The sequence below is a fragment of the Pithys albifrons genome, chromosome 6, assembly GCF_047495875.1.
Source record: "Pithys albifrons albifrons isolate INPA30051 chromosome 6, PitAlb_v1, whole genome shotgun sequence".
NCBI lineage: Eukaryota > Metazoa > Chordata > Aves > Passeriformes > Thamnophilidae > Pithys > Pithys albifrons.
Window position 1 is genome coordinate 33,133,500 of NC_092463.1, and position 27,173 is coordinate 33,160,672.

At 37.2% G+C, this 27,173-nt stretch overlaps 2 protein-coding genes across 2 annotated transcripts; both read right to left on the reverse strand.

Moving 5' to 3' along the window:
- Positions 1-1,876: 1,876 nt before the first annotated feature.
- On the reverse strand, positions 1,877-5,118 carry LOC139673092 (fibrinogen-like protein 1-like protein). Its single transcript, XM_071558068.1, has 2 exons — positions 4,894-5,118; positions 1,877-2,577 (listed from the first exon to the last, which is right to left on the reverse strand). The coding sequence occupies exons 1-2, from the start codon at positions 5,039-5,041 to the stop codon at positions 1,877-1,879; spliced, it is 849 nt and encodes a 282-aa protein (XP_071414169.1). The 5' UTR covers positions 5,042-5,118.
- Positions 5,119-19,195: 14,077 nt separating this feature from the next.
- Positions 19,196-26,705, reverse strand: EMC7 (ER membrane protein complex subunit 7). Its single transcript, XM_071558069.1, has 5 exons — positions 26,440-26,705; positions 23,453-23,572; positions 22,323-22,461; positions 21,823-21,903; positions 19,196-19,764 (listed from the first exon to the last, which is right to left on the reverse strand). Exons 1-5 carry the CDS (start codon positions 26,673-26,675, stop codon positions 19,612-19,614), a joined length of 729 nt encoding a protein of 242 aa, XP_071414170.1. The 5' UTR covers positions 26,676-26,705; the 3' UTR covers positions 19,196-19,611.
- Between the last annotated feature and the right edge of the window lie 468 nt (positions 26,706-27,173).

The window sequence follows — 27,173 nt, forward strand, 5'->3', positions numbered from 1 at the left end:
TTTGCAGAGTTCTTTCCTCCAAAATGCTCCAAAACAGGCCAAGGGTGGGCTGCTGATCAGGTTACTTGCCTTTGATGATCAGTTGCATCCTGTGGACTTTCCATTATGCACTTCCATGTCAAGGTTATTCAAAACACATTTTTGGAAAGTCTGTGAGAATCTTGTTCTATGGCCAGGAATTTGAATAAAAGCTATAAGAGACTGGCAGCACTCAGGTGACTTTCCTGTATACTCATTACAGCTTTGGAGGAGGCATCCTGATAGAGCTACAGCAGAATCCACATTAAATAGGCTAAGTGATATATACTCAATTCAGATACCAGCTATTTCTTCCCTTATCACACTTCTGTCTTTGAACACAAATTCAGGGGAGAAAAATCACATGCTGCAAAATCGACATGTGTGCTATGCTGGCCTCACCCACATAACATAGCTGTATCTCTTTCTGAAAATGTTGCGGTGTATAGTGAAAAAATAAAACTTACTTTCTTGGCTTTTCTGCTTCCCAATTAATTTCTTTTCTTAAGCAATCCTGATGGTCTTGGTCTTCTCAAAACACAATATAATTTATTTTCTGTGAAGCAATTTTCATGAAAATTGTGAAATACTATTTTAAATTAAAAAGCAGGAATTTGTCAGTATCAGTTGGTTGAGTTTCTGTAACTAAAATATCTAAGAAAACATACAAGATAATATAATTATTATCCTGACACATTGTATAATGTAACAATTAAACCTCCTCAGTTATTATTCAGCTGTTCCAATGATATAGAAAGGTGTGAAGCAATTCAAAGAAAGGTAAAAGAAAACAAGGTCTTCAAGGTTATCAAAACTAAAATCCTTTTATTTATTATTTTAAACCAGAAGAATATATAATTTTATAATTAGAAAAAAAGCAGTGTTTAAATAATGTAAAGTCTGAGTACCAAAACAATTGAAGCTAGCAAATATGAAATAAAGCCAACATTCTGTTCTCTTCTTACAGTAGTATTTAAAAAAGAGAAACCAGAAGCACAGCATGGAATGGAAAGAGGCAACAGTCAAATAATGGTCATCAAAGTGGAGTGATACCCAGGAAAAAAATGAAGCAATAAATAAACAATAGCAAAATCCATTTGATCTTTTAAAAAATGCATTCTCTGAGTTTTTTGGGGAAAAATTCAGATGGGTTGTAAGCTTTGGAAGTGGGAAATCTGACAATCCCGTTAGTGCTGAGTGCTCTTAAGTGAAAGGGGAAAAGAAAAGCCTATGCTGAATATTCCAATATGTATGGGATCATAGCAAAGTAGAGATAAAAGAAGAGTCAATGAATGGGGAAAGAAGCCATGGGAGATGAAGCTAATTCCAATTCTGTAAATTAAATTACTGTTCACTAAAATTAGAAAGAAAGGGCCTGTTGCTACCCTGTGGTACACCATACTCTCCAGTACGCATTTTGTAAATGTAGCCACTTCACTGGAAATCTCCTACATGATATATGAAGATGTGCAATTATAGGAGACCACTCATGAACATTGATACTGGAACAAAACCTTCTGAAATGCATTTATATTCATGTATATATTGTACAAGACATAATATCCTGGATTTCATACCTTACTTGTCTTATGACTAAAATACTATAAAATTAATTATTTAAATCTTCTGGGTATTTAAATCTTGTGGTAAAGGCCTCAATTTCTGAAATTTTTCACTTGTGTGGTTGGCATATTTCTATGACAAGGTTCAGTCCTGGACAATATGTTATCATAAGGCCCTTGTAGAGGCCCAATTTAAATTTTCAGTCATGATTACTTAGTGTGATTATTAAGTCACTGAGTTCACTTCAGTCACTGGACGAAGAGTCCCTGATCCTTTCAAAGTACACATAGCTTATCTACAGTTCAACTTTCTGACATGGGCAGGACTTGGTTGGATATGACAGGTGGTGCTCAATGGGTTTGACCATCATCCATGCAAACTTGCATGGGCGTTGCTTGTTGCAGTCTTTTTGCCAGTATATCACGTTCCTGCGGTTTAGATTTGCTCCAGCACACGCATCGTACCACCAGCCTCCCCCAGGAATGCCATTGAGCTCCAGTTTAGCACAATTCAGAAAGTAATTGTCATTGTCCCTGTCCTTGGTGGTGAATTTCTGGTTGTCATGGAGATAAGCTTCTGTGTCCAGGGTCAGTGCATCAGTGGCATTGCCCTTGTATAGACCAACTCTAATTCGGTATTGAGACTCTTCACCTTCAATAAGGAATGGTTCATACTGTCCCCATTTGATTTCAGCCTCTAGGTTTACAAGTTTAACTCCAAGTATATATTGCACAGAGCTGTCAGTTAACTGATGCATATATTCATTTCCTAACCAGTGGTTGCCGTGAACAGATCCAAATCCGTATTTGTAGTCCTGCCAAGTCCTGTCAAAGTCAACAGTACTGTTGACTGTTATGTGCTGGATTACTGTCCAGCCACCATCCTGCATGTTACAAGAGACAACAATAGGGTCCTCTTTTGGTTGGATGATGTAAAGGCCATCTCTGGAATTTCCTTTGGAGCGCTGAAAAATCTCAAAACAGTCCCTTGGATAGTCTGAGAAAAAAAAACCCAACAAATAATTAAAGTAAATTTCTGTTCAAATAGTAAATTTTAGAAATTGAACACTGTGCTTTAGAGTGAGTGAATGATTGCCTTCTGACTGGAAGCTGACCCTGACTTCATCCCAGCTGGTAGGCACTTACTCAGCTAAAGTGGGGAAGACTTCAGGGCGGAACAGAGCAAATGTTCAGAAACTCAAAAAAAGGTTTGTTACCGTCATACATTAGAAGTGGTATTGTATGGTCTTGTGACCAACAAATCAGAAGTACACTAAACAGCTTGGTTAGTGTAAAAAGCAAATAAACAAAAACAACAACAAAAAAGTGCCCCCAACTTTCTGGAAAGAGAAAGGGACCACAAGTGACTATTCTATCTACAATTAGTCCTGTAGGGAATTATATCATACAATCTTCTCACAGAATAATTAAATTTCTTCTCTTCCAACTGAAAAGCATTGTAGACTTCAATAACTGTCACTATTCCATTAGAAATCTTCATGTGGTTCCCAATCTAGTTTTAATGACATCCACTGTATGTCTTCTTTCTTGTGCCATATTGTTCTTTAGTCAATAACTGCTTCTTCCTGAGTAATAAGACCCCATGTACCATGACAAAACCTATATTTTTAATCAGTCTTTGCTTTTCTAGGATACCTTCTGTTAGGATAAATAACTTCATTTTTTATTTCAGGTAAGATAAATCTTTGGTTCCTTATTTGTCTTAGTAGCTTCACTGCAGGGTCTCCTAGAATGCAGGTAAAATTTGCACACAGTATTGCAGATGGCCTTGTATGGTGACACTGATTCTTTGATAGTCTTACTAAAAGCATCTTTGTTGCTCTTTTCTAGAACTGCATTTTTATTGCTTAGTTTCCTTTAAGCTGGAGTTTGGTCTTTGGTTTTTTGAAACCGGTAAGGTCCTCACCTTGCAGTGAAACCTAGAATTTTGTACTTTATTTTTCATCTCAATGGTATTACTTGAGAACATCTGTGGGGCTTTCTACACGATATTCCCAGTTCTCATATTGCATTTCTCTCCTTTATGTTATCATTAAGTTCTATCATCATATTCCTATTTTTGCATTGGTGTACTGCATACAAATGCTGAAAAGATCACTTATAAGCAAATACTTCCAGTCTCACCTTCACTTTATGGCTTACTTTTCTACCCAAGTCATTGTCATTTTCTTTTCAATCTCAATATAATTCCACCTTCTCCAGTTTAATATTGTATTGTATCATAGGCTTTGTAGAAATCCAGATGGACTCTAAACCTGTTAAATAGTATTATTCAATTTAGTCTTTTATATTTGATATTCAGAAGTTCATTGGTACTTCTAAGCCACCCAGGACAAATTTACAGGAGTATACAGGCTTTCCAAGGTCTTCAGTTGTATGCCTTTCATTTCCTAATAGAATCTACAGCCATGAATAGAATACTTTAAATCTCAATATTATCTTCATGATGTTATTAAATATCCTGAAAGAGCAGACCTCTGTACACAACTCAGTACCCCAGTTTTGAGAACATTCACCTGGTAGACATTGCCTGCCTGCCTCCAAACCAGATCCCATGATTTTATAGATGGATTATTTAAGTCATTTATGTAGTTATGTCCAAGTCAGTGATATACACAGTGACACTTGTATTTGCCCCTTTGAGTCAACATTATAGAACAATTTCTATAGACGGATAATAAGAAAAACATTTAGGCCAATTGTAATAAGATTCACTTGGAAAGTGAATTCTATAAACTTTCAATTGCCATCACTCAGGGGACGAAAACAAATCAATCCCACTATTCTTTGTGTACATTTTATGTGGCATCTACTCTGATAAATGTATTGAAAACCTACCAAGCTAGACCTTGCAAGCTAGATAGGCAAAGGGATGCCTCAGTTATAGGTACCAAAAGAATCTAGGTATTGAGGTGTAAGATGTAATCTAGATATGATTGTTCTAAGAATAAATCTTCAAATGTCACAAAATTTTATTTTTAAAAAATCCCACAACAAACAAACAAACCAACGAAGGAAAGCCTAGAAGACCCAACCAACCAACCAACCAACCAACCAACCAACCAACCAACCAACCAACCTTCCCCCCCAAACCAACAATTTTTAATTTCTCTTTAGTTAGATGCCTGCCAAGCAAGGATTTTAAAGATTTGGGACTTTGTGGCAGGACACGTTCATATTTAAAATTATTTTTCCAGGACTACCATTCAAATCTGCTGGCTGAAAATGTTACAGCAAAAGAATAAAATAAAACCGAGCACACATCCCAGGCGCTCACTGTCTTCATGAGTACCTTTTTCATTCGCGTTACTCAGTCTCTCGTAGTCCCCTTGGGGGAGAAGGTGGGCATTAGCCAGGACCACTGCCTCTTTGGTGCTCACTGATGCAGTGCATTGAGAGAGCAAGAACAGCATAAATCCTGCTGAGCTTGTCAACAGCATCTTCCTTCCCAGTCAGTCCTCCTGCAGAAATACAGAACTGTAACACAGATTAGAGCTAAAAATAAGGTTTTTAGTATGGAAGTCCTGAAGGAGAAAGGTATTGAAAAATCTGACTTCAGCACAGTAGGTTTCTGTCAAAATTGGCTGCTTCCACCTTTGAGGTACCTGTCCTTTCCTGACGTCTCACACCCCATCTTCTGACTAGTCATTCCTATGACACAGAGCACTGTGCTGTGACAGAGCTCTTACCTCTGTCATCTTGTGCCATGCTGGGCAATGAAACACAATGTAATTCTGGGTGTGGCAAAAAGCCATTGAGAGTAATGTAATGAAAAAAAGAAAAAGCAGATCTTATATTTATCAGAGTTGAATTTTGCTTATTCCCTGAGTCCAAACTACAGTGAAAGAGAGACACCAATGGCTGAACTGGCAGAAACAGTAACATGAGCTCTGCTGACTATCTGTAGCTCAAACAGTACTCAAAGACATGGTTTTCCTAGTGCTGGGAATGTTTACAGACACTGGAGTACTTCCTTAAGCACATCTGAGCTATGCTTTTTCTCAATTTCTATCTACAGATTTAAATAATATGTCACAGGCTTAAATCAGATTAAAAACCCCCAAAGTTCAATAAAAAGAATCAAAAAGAACTTCTCTTTAAGCCCTTTCAAAACCCACAGGAATTCAATATATTGAGTTCAAAGAGTTTTGAGCCTCATTTTATCCACCTTTTTGGGTACAGATCTATTAACCCTTTACCCAATACAGCAAGAAGGCTTAGGCTATTACTAGACTAAATCCCAGAGTCCTCACTTAGTCAAATCCCAGATTCCATGAAGAGGAGTTTCTGTATCAATGACAATTTAGACTGAATCAGGATAACAAATGTTTCCTATACTCTCAAAGGACACATTTACTTGGCATCTAGTTAAACCCTTTTAATTTTTAAATGACTTTATTATTATTATTATTATTTTTAAGGACTGAGCTCCCCACAGTGGCTTTGATGAAGGCAGAAAACATATCCGGCAAAGAGCTCTTCAGCCAGAGCTTATTTCCTGCCAGCGTCAGCACAGTCTATAGAAGCCACTACCCTTCACCGCAGGGGCTTTGTTGCAACAAAGCCACATTCCTTATAAATCTAATGACCTAGCAGCAGATTCAGCAAAGAGTTTCCCAGAGTGAAAAAATATTCAGCACATTTTTTCAAAAAATATCCAAGATAAACCATTGTAATAAAGCTCAGGTTTGAGAGGTAATTTTTCTACCTATCATACAGAAAGCCAGCAAAACAGAATTTTCCATTCTACCTAAAACTATTCAGCAATAACTATGATTTACTATTAACATATAATTTACTATTTCATGCAAAGTTTGTCATTTGACGTTAGGATCATAATAAACTAGAAAATTGCCTTCCATGAAATTTGACACAGTGCTTCCCTTAAAGCATTTGTTTGCTGTGCCTGTATTTCCCACTGTCATATATCCCTTTCTCTGAAAGCTTCTACTATTCTTGTTATTATTAATTATTAGATTTTAAATTACTATAAATCAAAACATAACCCACAAGGAGCATTAAACTTCATGAAATCTAAACTTGGATCTGGAGTTATTTTTTGAACTGCTTAATTTTTCTTTTAGCATTTTTGAATGAATCTGTCTTTTTTTTTCACTCATATTTGCACATTGAAATGATTTACAGATCCGTTTAATTCCAGTATAGAAGTTGGTATTATAAAGTATTAAGAAAGCACCCAAGGAAAACAGCACTGGGTATGCCCCTTACCTCTTTCAAGTGAAGACTGGCAAAGAACACAAATGAATGAGCTCACTCCCTACAGTTGTACTTTGCCTGCTACTTAAGTCCAAGTGAATAAATCAGCTGCAATGTGCTATCTTAAATGCAGCAAAACTGCATATTCCTTATTTCATACTGTGCTTGTTCTGCTGGACTTTGCTCAGACATATTACACTTGCAAGTAAGTATGTATGAATTATAAAGTACAAAGTTCTTCCATAATGATTAAAATGACACAGTTACTAAATTAAGTTTCTTTGATTAATCAACAGACACAGGGATGGAGAACCCTGAAGAAGTTTCAGTTCAGTAAATTGCTTAAGTTGCTTAAATAGACATATGCAGATGCTCAAATTTACTGTGTCATTTTGCATAGATGAATTAACTAGAAGCTGTACTGGTAGTCACATTTAAATTGCACAGAGACAACTTGATTTTTAATTATTAGGAACAATCCAATCATAAACCGTGTTGTTACTTCATGTTTTAACCTGAATGAATCAGAAGCAATGTCTCAGGACTCTAAAAATGGAATAAACAAAAGCAGTACAGGCACGTCAACAGGTTTGTATTTTAGTTTATGTGGATTAAGAAGAGTTAATTAACATTAATCCAGGTCAAAACTGTAATGAATTAAATGAATTAATCATTGCTATGTATCTGAAACTTGAACTGTCTGTCTGCATGGTCTTTAGATTATGTCTAATCTAGCATTTACCCTTTTAAAGACAAGCCAACACTTAAGTTTTTGGGCTACTTGATACACTGCAATCCACTTTGATCATATTCCATCCTTGAAACAAACCACAATTAAAATTGATGGAACATTGAAGTCCTGTGCAAGCTTTTCTTCTACTTCCAAATTCTTATCAAATATACTTTCTTCTTCAATAGTTCATCCTCAGTGAGGATCCACATGTGAGGATTTTTATTTTATATACAATTAAATAAATAGCCATATGAAATGTTTTAGGAAATATTTGCTTGTAACATTTAAAATTCAGTGATACTTCTCTTCACTTTTAAAGTACAAGCAATGCTTTATTATATAGGAGGATTGCCACAGAGAAGGGCACAGTATCTTCTCCCTGTCACTGCTCAGTAGCAGAGCTACAAGGAAAAGTTTAAGAACACATACTCTCTGCTTTTAGCATTATGAAGCTCAGGGAATTTCTCATTTCTCTATATTTGACAATATCTAATTTATGGTTAGTACCAAGCTTTACAAGCCTTGCTAAGGCCTGAAGATACTATATGGTAGCTTACGAAATAATAAAATTGCTTTGAACAGATACAGATCTTGCTGAAACGGACTGCTAAGAAAAGGCAGGGGATGGTAACTTTCCACCCTGTCCATATTGATACACTCTGAAAAACACCATTTTCTCTAGCGTTATTTGTTGATAGGACTCTCGTCACCATGATATAAATTGGGGTACATATTTGTTTTGAGCCTTTGATTCCCATGTATTCCATCACTGTTTATCTCCTCCCTCATCTTTCCATTTTTATTTACTTTGTTGTTGTTTGCTTCTTTGTTGATTTCCAAACTTTCATCTGAGCTGGCAGAACAGAATTGAAGTGGGAAGTGTTTAATTAGAAGAGAGAGGGAAGGGCACCAGCATTGATTCACTCATGCTCAGAAAAGGCATCTGTTTCTGTAGATGAAAACGCTGAAAAAACAATTAAAATCTTTACATATCTCTCTCTGCTCTTGATTCTGAGAATAATTTTCCAACCCTGAAAATTATATAATGATCTTAAGGTGAGACTACTTTACATTGATATGGCTTGGTCAGAATGCATTTCAAAATAAGGCATTGCTATAATGCCTTACTGTAGCCACGGTAATTAAGATACTTATTTCCCTAGCCCTATGACCATGTATTTCTTCTCTACAATATACTGAAGTTTTAATTATCCTTCTGAGTCTGCTCAGCTTTAACTGGCAAGAATTCATCTGATTTTTTCCAATTCAGGCTCTCCTATGTGGAAAGACTCTTTACAAGCACAAGTGAGTGCTTTGGGAAAACAAACTAACAAATCCCACCAAACAACAAAATCAGGCCATGGAAATACTTCTGCAACTTTGAGTGATTTTGAATTGCTTGGCAACCTTGGCTAAATGCACTTTGGTATCTTTGTATAGGATCAGTAATAAAAAAACCTGTTCATAATATTTTCACTTGTTCTTGAACTTCTGAGCTGGCAATGGCATATGAAGTGTGTGTTTTGTCTGACAATGCAGAAAGCAGTTTATTAAATGCTAAAACACGTTGCACATAAGGCTATTTTCAATATAGCTTTTAAATTTTCTTTTTACACATTATTTGTAAGATGACATTATTTGGGAAATGAACCAAAGTATATTTTTTGACTGAATGTAAAAAGAACAAATGCTTCACTCTTAAAACATTTGACTTTTAAAATTTCTTCTGATTTCTTATGAAAATATTTCAAGATCAAAAGTAAACACTAAAAACATATTCTTTATGTCTTCCTGCTGAACCCAAGACTAAATTCTAAAGGTGTAGAAACTTAACTGAAATGAAAAGGCTTTGCTTTCAACAAAAATATGTCAGAGACAGTAAATCTTAAAAGTATGTAGCATTTCAGGTTTGACTCAGATTTGGCACATTGCAAAATATGAGTCATATTTTCAATACTACTCATTTAGATATCAGTCATCTTTCAGGATAATTTCCACTATAAAAACACATTCAGTAAAATCAGTAAAATGAAGATATTTTCTATCTCAATGCACCAGTTTTACTTGAAGTACCTGATCAAAATAAATAGAAAAAATATTTGATAAGTGCCTGCACAAATATTTGATTCAACAATTTCAGATGATTATCAGCCTGAAGATTTTTAACAAGCAATGTGTTGATCTTCATTTAAATCAATTAGCTATAACATTTAGTTATAACACTGTAGCTTAACCTTGTAATTTAGGAGTCTAAATTTTATTTTCTCAACAGGGACAAGAAGCAGCTGTGATCATTGCCATGACAACCATCTCATTTCCAAATAGAGATTCTGTGACTGGTTGCTCTCTAGCAACCTCACAGCTCAGTAGTACTGCTTAAAAGAAAAAAAAAAAGAAGCAAGACTTGTCACATAGAGCAATATATGCAAGGAAAGCTTGGAATGACCATGAAAAGAATGCTTCAAAACATAAGGCAGGCTTTAATTAAACAAGTTAAAATCTCAGTTTGATGATGAGCCCAAGAAAAAAAGCAAACCAAAACTCCAAACCCAAACTGGTAATATCCCAGCACTCTAATTGTTGCTCTGTGAAACTGACTATGGACTCAATCTCTCCTGGAAATCTCACAGAATTTGGTCTCACAGTAACTACATGCCTTAGTTTCTTGATCCTGCTGTTAAAGAAAATTGATAGCAATGTATGAAAAATAGAAGGGGTGGATAGGGTGGGAGCACAAAAATTTCTCACAAAACAACACATTTCACTGCCCACAGCTCTGCCCAGAAGAGGCTGAGATCACATCACAAAAATTAGTCAGATTGCTCAATGACTACTGAAAGATTTTAAGGAACTACTGTGTTAAGAACCTATAGTCTAAGAACTTGAACAGAAAATCTGCAATACCTCTTTAACACACTGGTTGTGAAACAACCTATACATTTAGAATTAAGGGAAGATCATGTACAGGTCTCAGGGTTATGGTTTAAATTCTTGTTTATTTACCCTTCCTCCAGTCTGGTTGGCTAATGACCTTTCCTGACTGCTGCATTTTAAGCTCTGCATGGTTATGGCACACTTAGGCCACTGATGATGGTCACTCAGAGGAGACAGACCTGGAAGTGCTACAGCAGCACAAGGCCATACACATCCTAAAAGTACATCTCTACAGTGTAGACTAAGAGTTTTTCATAATCTACTGTCTGCAGCCATGCTGTGTTCCACTGCTGAGAACAATTGCCCTGGCACTGGCTGGAGAACAAATACTAAACTTCCCTTCAAAAGGAACATTGTATAGCAGAGCAGCATCTTCAGATATCTTCACATATTTTTCCACAGGTATTAATATAACCTGTCTGCACTAGTAACTTTAGTCTGTATTTTGTTCATAAAGGAGCTAACTGTAGCAAGAAAGCACTGCTAAAAATAGCAAACACAGTAGAGTCCAATTCACGGTTTAGACTTCTGTTGATGAACCATATTAATACTCTCAGCAACACAGGTTGTTATTGCAGAAGTTCCTGCTTATTCAAATTCCTAACTTGGAACACAAAAAATTTATTAGTTGGTAAAATATGTATAAACAAACTCTATGTAAAGTATTAAAAATACTTCAAGGAAGTAGACAATATGAGCACTATTAAAGAAAGACACAAACAACAAACAGTGCTTAAATCAAGTTAGAAAATTAAGTGTTTATAGATGAAACCACTTCTTGGAAATAAGCAAATTCGAGAAAGTGGAAGTCTACTTTGTTTAAAAATAAAAAAGCTATCAAATTTGAACAACGTATAAATGATTAAAAAAGGCTAACAAGGGACTGCAAAGGTATAATGGCACTTAATGAGCTTCAGAGGGCAAGTGTCTTCCATTATATACAAAAGATGCATAGAGAGTTAGAATGTATGAAAGAGAGCATGCAGATTTTTTGTAACATTGATTTAAGATTGAAAAAGTCAGAATTCTACAAGTGTGGTTTCTTTCCTGTGTGATACCAGTGAAGTCGGTTGAAACCAGCAGGTGACTTTTGGTGTCAGTTTATTGGGATAGAAGTTGACATTTTTCATGATGAGCTATCCAGTTCTCTTGAACATTTTGTTCAAATTTTCTTTCTCTCAATAAAACCCTGTAAACAATGCATTATGTTAAACTCTTGTATTCACAGTGAACTGTGACTGATTCAGTACAATTCCTCTAATACTCTCCTCAGAGTACACTTAGAGGTTTTGAAAAATTCTACAAGAAAATAAGTTTCAAAAATATTACAAAGGAAGCACAGCATTTTGATCAGACCTTTCCAGGGCAAATGACCTCTCCACCATTAGTCAGCTACTTGGTGACAGAAATAATTGGTTGCTTACCATGGAAAACACAAGTGATGTATATAATTATTTCTGCCAGCACCAGCTGAATAGAGTTTGCTACAGCAGTTTCAAAAAGACCCTTGTGGGCTTCATAAAAATGAAGGGCAAATAGAAGTGGAAAAACACTGTGTAAATACCATATGAATAGAAGTAACATAAAAAAAAACAAACAAAAGAGGGAGTGCCAACACCACAATTCAAATCCAAACCCAAGATGTTTACATGAAAAGGTTTCTCACAAAATCTCTACTGTCTATAAATTCATGCAGGGGACCCTTACAAAGCTATGCTTTTTATGAAAGGACCATCTGGATCCTTTAATCATCACTTTTGGTAAATATGATGGTGGTTGCTGCACTTACTCCACTATCAGCTTGTCTTTTACTAACTGTTCCACTGCTCATCTGAGCTCCTCCTCTTTCTAAGCAATGTTTAGCACTGCAAAAATACAGCCTCTTTAGGAGGTTTGATCTCCAATTTCTGAAGTTGCACTTTTCCCTCAGGATGTTCTACTTCCACAGCCAATATCTTTACTAATACAGTTTATACATTCCCCTGTCAAGCTTCAGCATCCTGAACCATGCTCATGGATGGCTGAGAAAACCAACTGTTAGGAAAAGAAACATCCTCCCTATTCCGCAAAATTAAAGTCTTACTCTGTTCTGATTCCAAGAATGGAAAGTATTATTCCCAAGTATTTCACTGGATTCACCTTTCATCTGCATGGTAAATAGCAGTCCTGTGCCCTGCACACCAGTCTATAAGCTTGAGTGTCTTGTTCTCCATTCTGAAACACAAAAACCCACACCTGTGTGTACCAGACAGCGAGGACATCCTTAAAGAATCTTGAGAGCTTCTGAGGAGAACATTCTAATATTTCAAGGAAAAAAAAGATCCTTTAAAATGTTCCTTTTCTTTTTTACTTGCTCTGTTTTCAGAACAGTTTCACCACCTTTTATATTATTTTTAATGTTAGTATTCATATTTAAAGAATCAGGTGAAAATTAAGTTTTGATTGAAAAATGCCATGAAAGGTTTTCTTTCTGTTGCATAGTCACTACCATTTGCCCTTGACTGAATGACAGCCTTTAATTTTCATTCTTACCAGCCATGCAGAACCAAATACATAATACAAATGAGTTCAACTGTAATGTTTAGTGTATCATTAATAAAGAAGCTAACTAGCTGAAGTTCCATAAGCACAGAAAGTTATGTTGTCAATAAATCTTCATAACCTTACAGGAAACAAAGTACTATTAAGGGATCACTGCCAGCATAATTAAAGGAATAACCTTGTGATTTCAAAAGTAGACAGGTTTTTCTGGAGAATCAACATTTATTATGACAATATTTATTGTGACTAAAAGCTCCCTGAAAATTGTATTAATTTATGACCTGAACCACCTGACTTTACACAGAGTTCAAAATAGTCATTAAGATCCAGGGTCCTGCCTTTACAGCCACTTAAATGATGAAAAGAGTAAGAAATTTTTGAAATTCAGGGGTTTTTTTTCACTATGGATACTGCTTGATTTTTGGCACTTAAGGTGTAATAATGTATTTAATCAGTCCACTGGCAGACTATTTCACAGAATGAAGCCTACAAAGCAGGGGAAAGCTGGCTAGATTGTACCATTTAGGGAAAGGCATTAAATGGGTGCCCAGCTTTTATGTAGTGATGGAGGGAAAGACTGACGAACTTTTTATCTTTTGAATGGTACAGCAATCTTATCCAGCTGGAAAGAAACATAGGATCACTGCTTTTTCTTCATTCACGTGTCTAATAGGCAAATACAGAAGTCAGGGCTCTCCTAAAAGCTGTTATTACAGTTCACTTGCTCACTTATAACAATTTGTCCACGTATTCTGGCACTACTGCCAACACTACAGTCATCTAAAAATCAGTGTCTGCAAAACATCACAAAAATGGTTTTTCATCTACCGTTTCTTCAAACCTTAATATTTGTTTCAAATATACCATGACAGCAATACTTAAATTTTCTTCTACCTTTGGGGTCTTTCTTTTTCTCCTTATAATAATTTATAGCTTCAAGTATCTTACTAAATAAAATATCCCCAGAGAACTTCCCTGGACACAGGAGATAATTAATGGAGATACAGACCACAATTAAGCCTATTAAATAAGACCTTCCCAAAAACCTGTGCACCACAGGTGCATCTTGTACTTTTCCTGGCCAAGAATGTGCAAAGTGTGCATATGTATACTTTTTAACCTTTCAACACACTTTCCTCAGTAAATCTGCTTTTCCACTGATAAGCAGCTCAAAATTTTAAGTTCTTTCAGTATTCCTTAGCCCATCAACAGTAAACACTTGTATTTTCCTTTAGATTGTTAAATTAGTGTAATATGTAGCTGTATGTATCCATATTCCACTCTGACACCTCAGAATGCAAACCACTAAGGATTTGTTATTATTTATGTTTTATATTGGTTATCTTCCTAAGAGAAGCAAGGAATACAAAATTTACTACCTCCTAACTATTAACAGCAGGAGCAGAATTAAGGTCAGACATGATGCCCTAGACATGGAAAAATACTTCTAGTACCTTAAGGTATTGCTGTCACTGTTAGTCTGTAAAAATAGGGTACTTTTATCAAACTGTAAAAGTAACTTTGCCCTCTTTGAACTACTGATCATACAAGACCTTTATGCACTTAAAGGTCTATTAGTACCCAAGTGGAGATATTTAAATGCATCTTATTGATTTAATATATTTCTTGCTCAGCTGGAAAAAATATGCACTTAAATTGCCTAGATTGCTTTGAAAACCTTGACATGTGGTTTCTGAAATGAGTTGTTCTAAAAGATATATGTCCAGAGCTACATAATAATGCTTAACAAAGGTGCTCTTTAACAAGATTACATACTGGATTTTCTTCAGTAAGTTCACAGCCATACTATCTGAGTATCCAATATTCATTACTAAATTTATCTTCACAATTACTTTTATTAAACAAGCTTATCATACCTTATACACAGAAATTGAAACAGAAATCATAAATGAGTTGCACAAAGTCTGACAGCTGCAACAGAACCTAAAGCACTTGATTCTAAAGTCCTCTTCACAAATACAAATCTTAACCACAAGCCAGCTTACCTCTCTGAAGCAATACACAGCCCATTTAGGGAGCTGTTATCATCCACATTTCATCAAAATATAAAGAGCATCAACAAATATTTTCTGTTTAAAACAGTGGTGAGATGGCTATACATTAATTTTCTTCTTTATATGTGAAGAATGTAAGCATCTCTGATGATATAATTGATAAAATTATTTCAAGCTGTTCTAAATACCTTCCAGGCCATCTTAAATGACTAATAGCTAGAACAGTCTTCAGCAAAACATGTCTCTTCCGCTTTCTATGTGGTCTGTCATAAACTCAGTTGCCCACTCACTCAGAATGTAGCTAAATGAGCTCTTTGGCTACAAATCCTTCAGATGCAGTTAGCTCATTGTATTAGTCACACTCAGTGACAGAAACAGAGAATTCTTGCTTTTGACTGCATGTTTCTGATACTTACTTTCTGCTAGCCTTGGGATTTCTTCAAACCTTCTGCGAGCTGATTTAACTCCATAACACATAAGACAAATCCAGCAGAAAGATGACCCAACTTCTCTTCCTAAGTCAATGAATGACAAAGCCCAAGAACTTGTGGTCAGAAGGTAGTACGGTTAACCAGTGGAAGGAGGGGGAATATGTCTCCCTCCTTTTGGCAATAAGGAAATCAGCTTGTCTATAATTCAAGCAGATTCTGGAACTCTTTAATTTCTATTCTGAGGTATCAGTTGCTTCAACATACAGTCTGCCGTTTTATCTCAAATAGCCTCATAAAAGGCAGCTACATTTTTTTGGAAAATGGAGTTGTCAGATCTAACACAGAAGAAAAACTACTAAAAATCTCTAAATATGAAAAAAAAATGAACTATAGCAAACATTTACTTTTGCAGAAAGACAACCTTGCATTATAATAGTAAGTTCTAACAAGCAAGTTTTCCCTAGTGGCATTTATGATATTTCAAGACCACATTACAACTTTAATTGATTGTTCTGGTTTTGGCAGCGTTAGAGTTATAACCTTCACAGAGGTTAGGTTAGTATGGGGCCATGCTTAGGATTTGTGCTGGAAACAGTGCTAACACAAGGACATTTTCATTACTGCTGCACAGAGCTAAGGCCTTTTCTTATTCTCATCCCACCAGCCAAGTGACTTGGGGTACACAAGGAGCTGGGAGTGAATACAGCTGACTCCAGCTGACCAAAGGGATATCCCAGACCATATGGTGTCTTGCTAAGCTTATAGAGCTGGGAGAAGGAGGGGGACCTTTGGAGTGATGGCGTTTGTCTTCCCAAGTGAACATGTGTGATGGAGCCATGCTGTCCAGGGCATGACTGAATTCCTGCCTGCCCTTGGGAAATTGTGAATGAACTCCTTCTTTTGCTTTGTTTGCCTGTGCAAATTTTGCTTTCCCTATTAAACTGCCTTTATCTCAACTCATGAGTTGTCTGCACTCTCCATCCCACAGGGGAAAGTGAGCGAGCAGCTGTGTGGAGCTGAACTGTCAGCTGAGGTTAAACCGTAACAATGACCAAAAGGCTTTAAGTGACCAAGGCACTCTGGCTAGAACCAATTTGCTCACTTAACACACAGATTCCAGCTCTAAAATTACATAAAAAAAGGTACCATTGTGACTAGCATTGGTTCAGCAGCCAAACAATACACTTCTACAAATTACTTATCACAAAAGTGTCTGAAAACAAGGTGAATAATGTACAAGATTCAGGGTAACAAGATTTTTGAGCTTGGAGTTTTCAGATAACAGGTTTCTGAGAGTGAGGCAGAACTTTCTGCTGAGGAAGGCAGGGGAGTGGTACAGTCCATCTGATCCTGATGCATAAAGAAACTGCCTGGACCTTTATATGTAAGTTCTGAGAAAAAGTAGTGAATATTCCATATGCACCTTCCAGTTTTACTAGGATTCTGACAATTCCTGTCAACCTTTTTACTCTGAATATTTAACAGAGACTTTCATCTTTTCATGGCTTGAATTCTCCACTCTCCCTTGAAGACAAATCAAGAATGTTAACAGACACAATGAATGAAGGCAGAAATATTGCTGTTCCTACCTTTCTAACATGGAAAAATGCATCACTATGAACTGTGATTAAAACAAGTTATGCAATTTGTCAATCCAACTGCTGGTAAGCAAAAGTAACTCATGGCTTATATTTTCAGGATAGCATAATAACAATGCTAATTGCTTCATCTTCAAAGAACCACGCTCTGTTTTTCCAATCACTTTTTCAGCAAGATACTGCTAAAAGAGATTGTTTGGTTTTTTTACCCAAGGTAACATGACACTCATTACAGTAAAAAAGCAAGAATATCTAAATATCCTTGACACCATTGAATACATTTTACTTAATATATGAAACAAAAAGACATTCAAGCAAAACAAAAAAAGATCAGAAATGTGCAGCTTACTTTGCAAAGACTTAAGTCTTCCTTGTCCACAAAATCTTTGGATTATTTCTTCTCCAATATCTTAAGAGTTGACTTAATCCTGTGCATGAGAAGTTTATTCTTTTGCAGCTTTTATATTTCACAGTATACTTCTAAGTATATATTCTAATAAAATTTATATCCCTTCTAAGTGCAGAACAAATAAATTAATTGGAATTAATTTTCTTCAGGTGTACTGTAGATTAATTTTACATACCACAGATACTGCACAGATACTGTTACCTAAGAAGTTAACAATTGTAAAAATGGGAAGGAACAGCATTTATGCTGAAAAACAGAAATTATTTGTAGACAGTAGTGTGAGACATTGGATTTTTGTATTGGTTATTGGCTCAGACCAACTCAAATGTGTGTGTGTAGGGAGATGGGACAGGTCAAATTTCATGAAGGTGGACTAATGTCCTATTCCACGCCCCAGCCTCTTGGCAGCCACAGGGAGCCAGAGCAGATAAAAGCAGCACCACGTGGCCATCAAGTGGTCATGGCCCTGCCATCTCCTGGCCTCCTGGCAGCTGGATCTACACTGGACCTGGGGTGGTGGCTATAGTTCTCTCTTTTTCTCTCTTTCTTTATTACTTCTTCTTCTCCTCTTAATCTCCTTTCTTGGTATTTGGGTATCTTGAAGCAGGATGGGCTGGATTTTGCTAAGTTTTACAGGTTATCATGTGCTAAGTCCTCGCTTTGCAAAATCTTTTATTTTGGTTGAATGTTGCTTTAAACTTTTGCCAAGTTCCCTTATTTTCTAAAGTTACCCAGTAAAAGTGTGTTATCTGACCTCCTGAGAAACGTGTGCAGCATCTTCTCCTGTGCGCTCTCTCAAGGTATAAAAAACTGAAGGCCTTTTTAATAGATCCAGCAAAAAAAATTGGACACTTGCATATTTTTAAAATAAACCCCTTTTGATAAGCTCATGGAGCAAGCCTGGGGTCTTAGAAGTTGCTAATGAGGTTTGATAGGTATTGCTATCACTTTAATTTGTAAATGTTCATCTAGTGGAAAACAATAAGTTTTTTTGACTTTTCTCTAAAGTTACTGGGTGGCTTGAAAAGATACTGCATAACAGACATACAAGCATGCTCAAAGAACAAAGTTTTGCCAGTGACTTAGCATATTTAGAGATAGTCATATATTTTGAAACATAATTAAAAAAATTAGTGGAATTTATCTTCCTACTACACTTTGAGTTCTTTTCTTTCATTCTAAAATGGTTTAAAGTAATTTAAAATATTGTATCTGGCCTCAAATCATACCACTGATAAGATGAATGCACAGCATGCAGAAAACAGTAAGAAGCAAAGTTTTGTAGAAGTGATACATGTGATTTAGAAAGGAAAGATCCAAGATAAACATTCATCATATTATACAGATACTTTGACCTTGATTCATAATTAACTTTACAGCTTAAAAGACTTTCTGATGCAGGAAACTTTGCTTTTTTAACTCTCAAAGAGTTTTTAGCAGAAAGTAGATCAGAATAAAACTGGGCAACACTAGGTGGAAAGTCTCTGAACTAAAGATTGCCCAGAAAGGTTGTGGGGTCTCCTTCACTAGAGATATTCAAGAACCATTTGGATGCAATTCTGTGCCATGTGCTCTTGGATGACCCTGCCTGAGCAGGGAGATTGGACTTGATGACCCACTGTGGTACCTTCCAACCTTACCCACTCTGTGCTTCTGTAAATTGTATAGGCAGCAAACAACATAAAATTATTTTATATGAAACACATGAAAAGGTGATTCAATATTGAAAGGATGACTTCATTTCAGAACTCAACAGCAAGTGTAAAACATTAAAGACAATTTAAGACAACTCTACTATTATCTTTGAAATTTTTTTATACATTGTCTTTAGACATTCATTACTGTGAAGCACATCATATAATTTATTTTAATTCTCTACAGAACAATAATTCAGTATCATCAATAACTTTATACAGATACAGTATTGAAGCCATGTCATCTTTTGCTTATTGTCAAGTACAAAACAGCTTATAACAGTCTAAAAAAAAAAAGCTACAAACCACACTTGTAGCATACTGTATTTTGTGTCTGGTTAAAGTTTACAGTAGTGGCTTTTTGATCTTTCAAGACAAATAAACATGACAGCACACGAGAAACAGTTGTGCAAACTCAGACTTAGGAGGAAGACTGAACTACCTCCTTTTTCCAGAACTACTTTTCCCTGCTTTACTGCTGCTACCACCAGACTTGCTGGAAGATTTTGAAGAGAAAAGTCTTGTCATGAATTCAGACACATCCGGTAGCTCATGGTTGGAATTCAGCATGTTCATTGACTGCTCCATTTCCTGCATGCAAAGATCAGATAATCTTAATAACTTGTAATAATGCTGGCTGTAGCTAAGACATCAGCTGAAAGATCGTATCAGAAAGATGTCAAATTTTTCCAAATACTGTTTTATTATTTGTAGTCCTCCAGAGTACATATTGCTATATATTTTTATGCAAGCACAGCCAAACACCCAGCTACACACAGAAACATAAAACCCCAAACTAAAAGCACTGGTGCATGGAAAATGGTAACCATGTCTTAAGCAGTCTTACAGGGCAACCATCTGATTAAAAAAAATTCTAAAAGAAATTACATTCATTTTCAGCACTAATTTCTTCCATTTTACAATTTAAGCTTTTGTTTAGATTTTCAGATCTGTGTTCTCATAGATTTCACACTTTCATGTTTTCAAATTAGTATTATTTATGCTAGATCTAAGAAATTTCTGATGCTGTCTGAAGGGATATTTTCATTGCCCTACTTTCTGACATTAAGCTATTAAGAGTACAGCAGCTGAGTTTTCTTTGCTTCATGAAAGGAAGGATTTTAATATAAGACCATATATACAGGCAAGCCTAAGGTAACTTTAGAATTTAGCATACTGCTTCTATAAGATCATTAGCATATTTCAAAACAAATCAACCCTGAAGTACTTTCAATGCATGTAACAGCTGAACTGCACATCCACAAAGGGATAATGCTTACAGCAATTGCCAATTTACTGTGGGATTGTCACCTTGCTCTTCTAGTTACCATCCAGAATGATACAGCTTTAACTGTTTTCAAGGCATTTTGGTAGTCATTGTTACTGCTGCACCTCCACTACATCAGTACTTAATCCTTCTACAACAAGCACAGTTACTAAATCGTTCATTTTCTATATAGACCAGTACTGTGCTGATTCCATAAAGAAAAAACTAGTTAGCTTGAAAAACGTGACACGAGCTCCATACACTCCATAAACAAATGGAATGTGGATGTATGTTTAACAGTTTAATACATGGTCATCTAGAGAATAGCATTACATTTGAGTTCTTAAAAACTATCTTCTCCTACTCCTTAAAGATAATTTAAATTACAAATAGAATTCCTTCAACCTAAAATTTCTCGGTAACAAGTCAAATCAGTCATCACATAAGAACTAAATCATCAGACGTTTTGATGGTATTACCATCAGAATGGCCTGTCTGTAAGCAGAGTCAGGTCAGTGAAAACAGTAAGGAGTGAAGTGGTTTTTTTTTTCAAATTCAACATCCAGAGTTCAGTTTGGTTTGAAGAACATGCTAATATCTAATGTATCTTTTTATCTACTTTTTAATAAAAATTACACCAAAAGAGCACTACATAGCTCTGATATACTTTTTATAGGTATTAGTTATTAAAAAAATATTCAGACACCTATAAAGTACTACTGAAGACAGTGGTCATTTAGGGGAGGAGTTTTTAGTTAAGCAAGCCCTCAAAGAACAGCCACCCATGACAGACAAGGAATACTTCTAAAAATACGAAAAGATTTAGCAAACACCTTGAATCTCCATTTTGTCCTAGCCTTCTGCTATTTGGCATTTTGCATGATGAAAGGACAACAAATCAGGTAATTTAATGACTACATTAAGATTCCATATCATATACACTACTGTGATATTTGGATTTAACAGTGTTGTAAACTATGGTTTAGCCTGACAGGAAAGAGAGCCCCACATTATACTCTTCTCAACACACTTAGGCTTATTATGTCTAAAAATAAAATGCTAAACTTCAACATAGTGCAGAAATATATTGGAAATTTATAGAAAAAAACCCCACCTTTAAGTAATGACATTTATCACTCTAAAGAAACTCCAGAAAAAAACCACCATTCATACTGTAACAGCTTCAAAGTTGTGGCAAACAATCAATTGTATGTTGTGTTGTTTAACAGCAAATTCATGACTCAGAAAATGTTAAAAGAGCAACGCTGTATTAACTGAATAAACGATGCTCATTAAGAGTTCTTCAGCAGTTCAGTTTTGCTTTCACTGCTTTTCTGTACCCTAAAATCTCATTATCTTTGGTCTCTACTGAATGTACTTACCCGCCTCATATCAGGATCACTGGTGTTGACAACTTTAGGCAAAAGTACAAATATCAGTAATGGAAGAACCATCATCATCACCTACAGAGAAAACAGAAAATACTTCTTCAGCTCAGTTGTTGCTCTAGACACTTTCCGACATACTAAAATAAAGCTTTAGCTTAACAGCTAAATTCTAGAACCACAGGATTTTGAGTCAGTAACTCAGTAATCCACTCGTCAGGAAAGAAGCATGGTAAGGGAGGATTGTGCTTTAAAAAACAGATTTCAAGGTTGGGCCAATAAAGCAAACAGCTGTTATGTCTTACAACTGTTGTAATTACAATTCTGCAACATGTTAATCTCCACACTATTAGAACAACATCATGTTGTCAAAGGAAGCAGACTACAGGCTATTTTCAGAGTGGGTATATAAAGGAGGAGAGGTCATAGAAAAACTTTCTGTAGCTGTATTTGAATCCTTAGCATACTTTTAACCTTTGTGTGTTGCTTGTACGTACCATAGGGTTCATGAGAAAATCTGTCCATCCCCAAGATTCTCTCTTTATAAAGTATGAAGGTGGTCCAGAAGATTTCATCTGGAGTGGGTATGGCAGCCTGACAACTTCAGAAGGTTTGATGTAATTCACGTATCTTGCTCTAATGAACAAAATGTAAATAATTGAAAATACAATCATAGCATCTTTAACAAAATATAAAGATGATTTTTAAAAAAATCCAACCAAAGTTTTAATAATAGATTACAAAAAAAACTATGCAGCATCAGCTAGGCTTCACTTTTTAGAAGGTAGTTCCTCTCAGCAGCGTCTTTCATGGATTCTAAAACAAGCCATTTTCTTATGACTTTGGTAATGAGCACAAAAAACTACACTGTGTAAAAACAGGGTACAGCTTTGTACAGTACGGTGTAGTTTTATCAGTTTGCTCAGGGCATCAATTATTTATGTGTGAAGTTAACACCTTTTCTCCAAGTGCATTACTTCACATTTATCAATACTGAATCTCAATCTTTATTACTTTATCAGGATTTTCTACAGTTCTTCACTTTTATTATTTATTTGGGTCTAGTACTTAGAAAGTTACTCAGTACTACCATCTTTGTCACTCAACCCATTTTTCATGATTTATAAGTATTTACTTGCCTTGCGCAGCTCCAGGGATGACTTCTGCCCATTACAAAAGAAATAATTTATTCCTTCTGAAATTTTCACCAAATACTCATCCATAAAATGTCTTTCCTGCCTAGCTCATGACTATGCATTTTCTCCAAAACTTGAGATTTTCAAGTAAATCTTATCAAATATGCTGTTTCCTCTTTCTAGGAATTACCATATTTTTTGAGGGAAAAATGATACAGCAGTGAACTGTTTATGCCCAGATTTTATTTCAGGATAGCTGCATAATAAAGGTAAACCTATTTTCTCTCATTTAAAGCCATAAATATGAAAGGAACAAAGACATCAGACTTTGGATTTTAAGAAACATGCTCCTAGAAGTGATCTTAAAAGATGCTGAAACATACAGTCTGAAACGGAACATCAGACCCACTGCTTACCTTAATTCTTACACTTAAATGTGCTGTCAGGCACATGTGATACACCACTACAGAAGCAGATAAGGAAAGGCTCACCTCATTTTGCCTTTTGAAGTTATGTCAACTCTCACAGGCTCAAATTTATGAGCAGGGGATATAACTTCCACTACATAAGATCCTGAAGGTACATCATGAACCACAAAACTTCCATCTGTCCTGAAAAAAACAGTAAGTTGCGCTACATTTTATGCTCCAGCATACAAGAAAGGGTGCTCTGCAACTTTTTAAAAGAAATTGTGATACTATCATGTTATATTATACATCTTTATTAACAGTAATGACCAAAAGAAAAATTTTAATCACAAAGCACTCACAATATCAAACCCCTTAGGATCATCAATGTATGCCACAACAGTAGCAGAAATTACTAGTTACATTAAAGATTTTGCTGCACTCTCAAGTTATTGTCTTGCTGGGGGAATAATTTAACAGCCCAAGTAAGATCTGAAATAGTTACATTTCATGTATTACAGTGATAGCAGAAGTAACTGACACCTCCTTCCTCCTTCTGAAATAGTCTACTTTGCTTCAGTACTTGTGCTGGAAGCAAAACTTTCCCCAAACTGACAACTGGCATAGTATGGACAGATACTTGGGATGATTTGCAATGGACAAAAATGCAGTTTATGCCTTTGTTGCAAAATAGAGGCTTTTAATTTTAATTGCTCCCTTTAGGACTAGCCTATCATGGAAAGCCCAATCACGACAACAAGGAAATTAAGACCTCTGAACATACACCCAGAAGGGATTTTGATATATATGTTAAAATATGAAACTGGAATACTCTGTGAAATTAGTAAAAGGATACTTGAACGCTTCAGCACTACTTGTTTTAAAAGTACAGAAGTTTTCTTCCTGTGTGTTTCCAGAAGTTCCCAGTAAGAAAATCTTGGTGTTCTCTACCTTGTTAAAAGCAACGTCAATGGTATCTCTTCTAAAAATAAGACTCAAAGTTAAGTCATAAAAAAAGCTGTTCAAGGGGAAAAAACATAATGAACCCTGAGACATTAGAAATATGCATCAGAAAAACAAATAAATGAACTCTCTTAAAAGTAGACTCTTAGAAAGAATTTTGTCCTTATGTCCTTCACTACAGCTCTCTCTCAAAGATGCACATCACTTAAGGCCCTTCCCACCGTTATGTGATGATTTGAAGCCCTATCTTATATTGCAACTGCTGTAAGGATGTTTTCCTAGGAAAATTCCTTTGAATTTTTCACTCTTTACAGTATCACTTTAATAAAAATTCCCTCTTTTTTTCTAAAGATGTATTTATACAACAAAGCAAATTCTCACTTCATAAACTGGTATCCAAGAATGGCTTTTTAGAAGAAAAAAGTTCCACTTTTACCAAAGTGAGGAAACTAATCAGATTTAAAAAGATGTAATCCTAGAGAATGACTCTTGAAATACCTAAAATAGCAGCTTCACAGTACCAAATAATTATTTTCATCTTCTTGATAACTGGAATGACATCCATGTAATAGATGACCAAGGCCTGCCTTAGAGGTGGTGACAAATATATCTTCTGATATACCAAAACCATTTAGATTTGTCACTGAAAGATCTTTCTACTGAGCCTGAAATACTACTTTTGTTTAAGAAAACTTCTTTCTCTAACACAGTTCTTACTAAATATACATTGCCATCCAGTACTGTCCTCATGACAAGTGACAAAAAATCCCAACCAACATGAAATAATCTTTCCTAAAACGTACACTGCAAATCTACAAATATTTTTATCAAACTGAGCAATCCATTAGTTGCTTGCCTTTAAGTGACATCGATTTAATTTGATACATCAATAAAGACATGTATCAAATGAATGTAGCAATAATTTGGAATCAGGTCACGTGGTTAGAAACATGGTGCAGTGTTCCCTGGGATGCACCTGCCCGAGCAGGGCACTTGAACCAGATGACCCACTGTGGCCCTTCCAACCTCACTCTGTGATTCTCTGTGCTCTTAACTATTTCCTGACATTTGAGAACACTAGAGTTCCAAACAAGCATTTTGAAATTTGCCAACTCCCATGGTATTAATTAAATCAGCTCCCAAATATGATGTCAGGCAGCATTAACCTCCTTGCACTGGCTTACAAGGTGCTACACTGTCAAGGTTCTGCAGGATATGCACAGCAGGTAGAATCTGTTTTGTTCATCTATTGACAGAGCCCAGAGACAAGGGTGAGTTTAAATTTTATTGCAGAAGGATTAATTAAAAATTATGGATATTTATGAGATGGTGTATCTTAATTCCATCTTTCTCATTTCTGAACGCATTTTAAAAGCAATGTATTATACCATATTAAAAACAATGAAGAGGATTTTAGATCTTTTACTTTTGAAACTATGCCATTTGTTCAATTCTTAATTCTGAGAATATCTTCTATGTCTTAGAATCTCTAGATCCTTTGTTTATCTGAATATACCCACTACCACCTGAGATTGAGTAAGATAAAGTAATTCTTTACAGCCCCAACTGCATCTGCATGATGTGTGAAGCAATAAAGCCATGTCCCTTGAACTGGTCATTGGTTCACTGAAAGTTTTTCATGGGTACTGAAACACAGGACTACAACTGCAACTTTCTTCCATGAGCAAACACTTATCCAGAGCTGGTAAATTCTTAGCAAAGCTGAGGTTCTTAAAAAAGAAATGGCAGAATTTGCACTAATAGAAGCTGAGAATGAACACTGTCCTTCAGACAGTGCAAACACGTTTGGGTTTGGGGTTTTTTTGCTTTGCTTGTTTTGGGGTTGTTTTTAATTATAACTGAGTTACAATGTCTTTGATCGCTAAAACGCCAGCAGACTAAGCCATCAGTTTGGATACTCTGCAGGAGGCAGACGCCAAAACACTCAGCACTGCAGGGCTGGCCGTTCCTAGACCCTTACAAGGAACGGGGCCAGCATAAGGTCTGCAGCCCACCCGGGCCGCCCGCGACCCCGCGGGCCCCGCCCCGCCCGCGCCGCCGCCGCCACTCCCGGCCAGGGCCGCCCCGGCCCCGAGCCCGCCGCTCACTTCAGGAAGCCGACGTGCTCCTCCCCGTCCACCAGCACCCGGGCCCCCGCGATCCAGTCTTGCGGCTTCACCCCGGGCACCACGGCCCGGCCCTCGATCTTAAACCGCTCCCCGGGGCCCGCGCCGCCCGGCGGCTCCGCCGGCCCGAGCAGCTCCGATCCGCGGACGCGGGGGGGCAGCGGCGCGGCCCAGAAACACAGCAGCGCCAGGTACAGGGCTCCGCTCCGCGCCGCCATCGCCGCCGCCTGCGCCTGCGCGGGGCCGGGGCCGGGACCTGGGCCGGGGCTGGGGGCGGGGCCCAGGGCGGGGGGCGGGGTCCTGGGGGCTGGGCGAGGCCCGGGGGCCGGGACTGGGGCGGGGGCCCGAGCCTTGGGGACGGGCACTGGGAGCGGGGCCTGGACCTGGGGGCGGGGCCTGAGGCGGGGCTGCAGGGGCCGCCCATCCCACCGGAGCGTCCATCCCATCGGCGCGCACAACGTATCGGTACGCCCATCCCACCGGCACGCCCACCCCACCGGCACGCCCATCCCACCGGCACGCCCATCCCACCGGCACGCCCGTCCCACCGGCACGCCCGTCCCACCGGCACGCACACCCCACCGGCACGCACACCCCATCGGCACGCCCATCCCACCGGCACGCCCATCCCACCGGCACGCCCATTCCACCGGCACGCCCATCCCACCGGCACGCACACCCCACCGGCACGCACACCCCACCGGAACGCGGCGCGG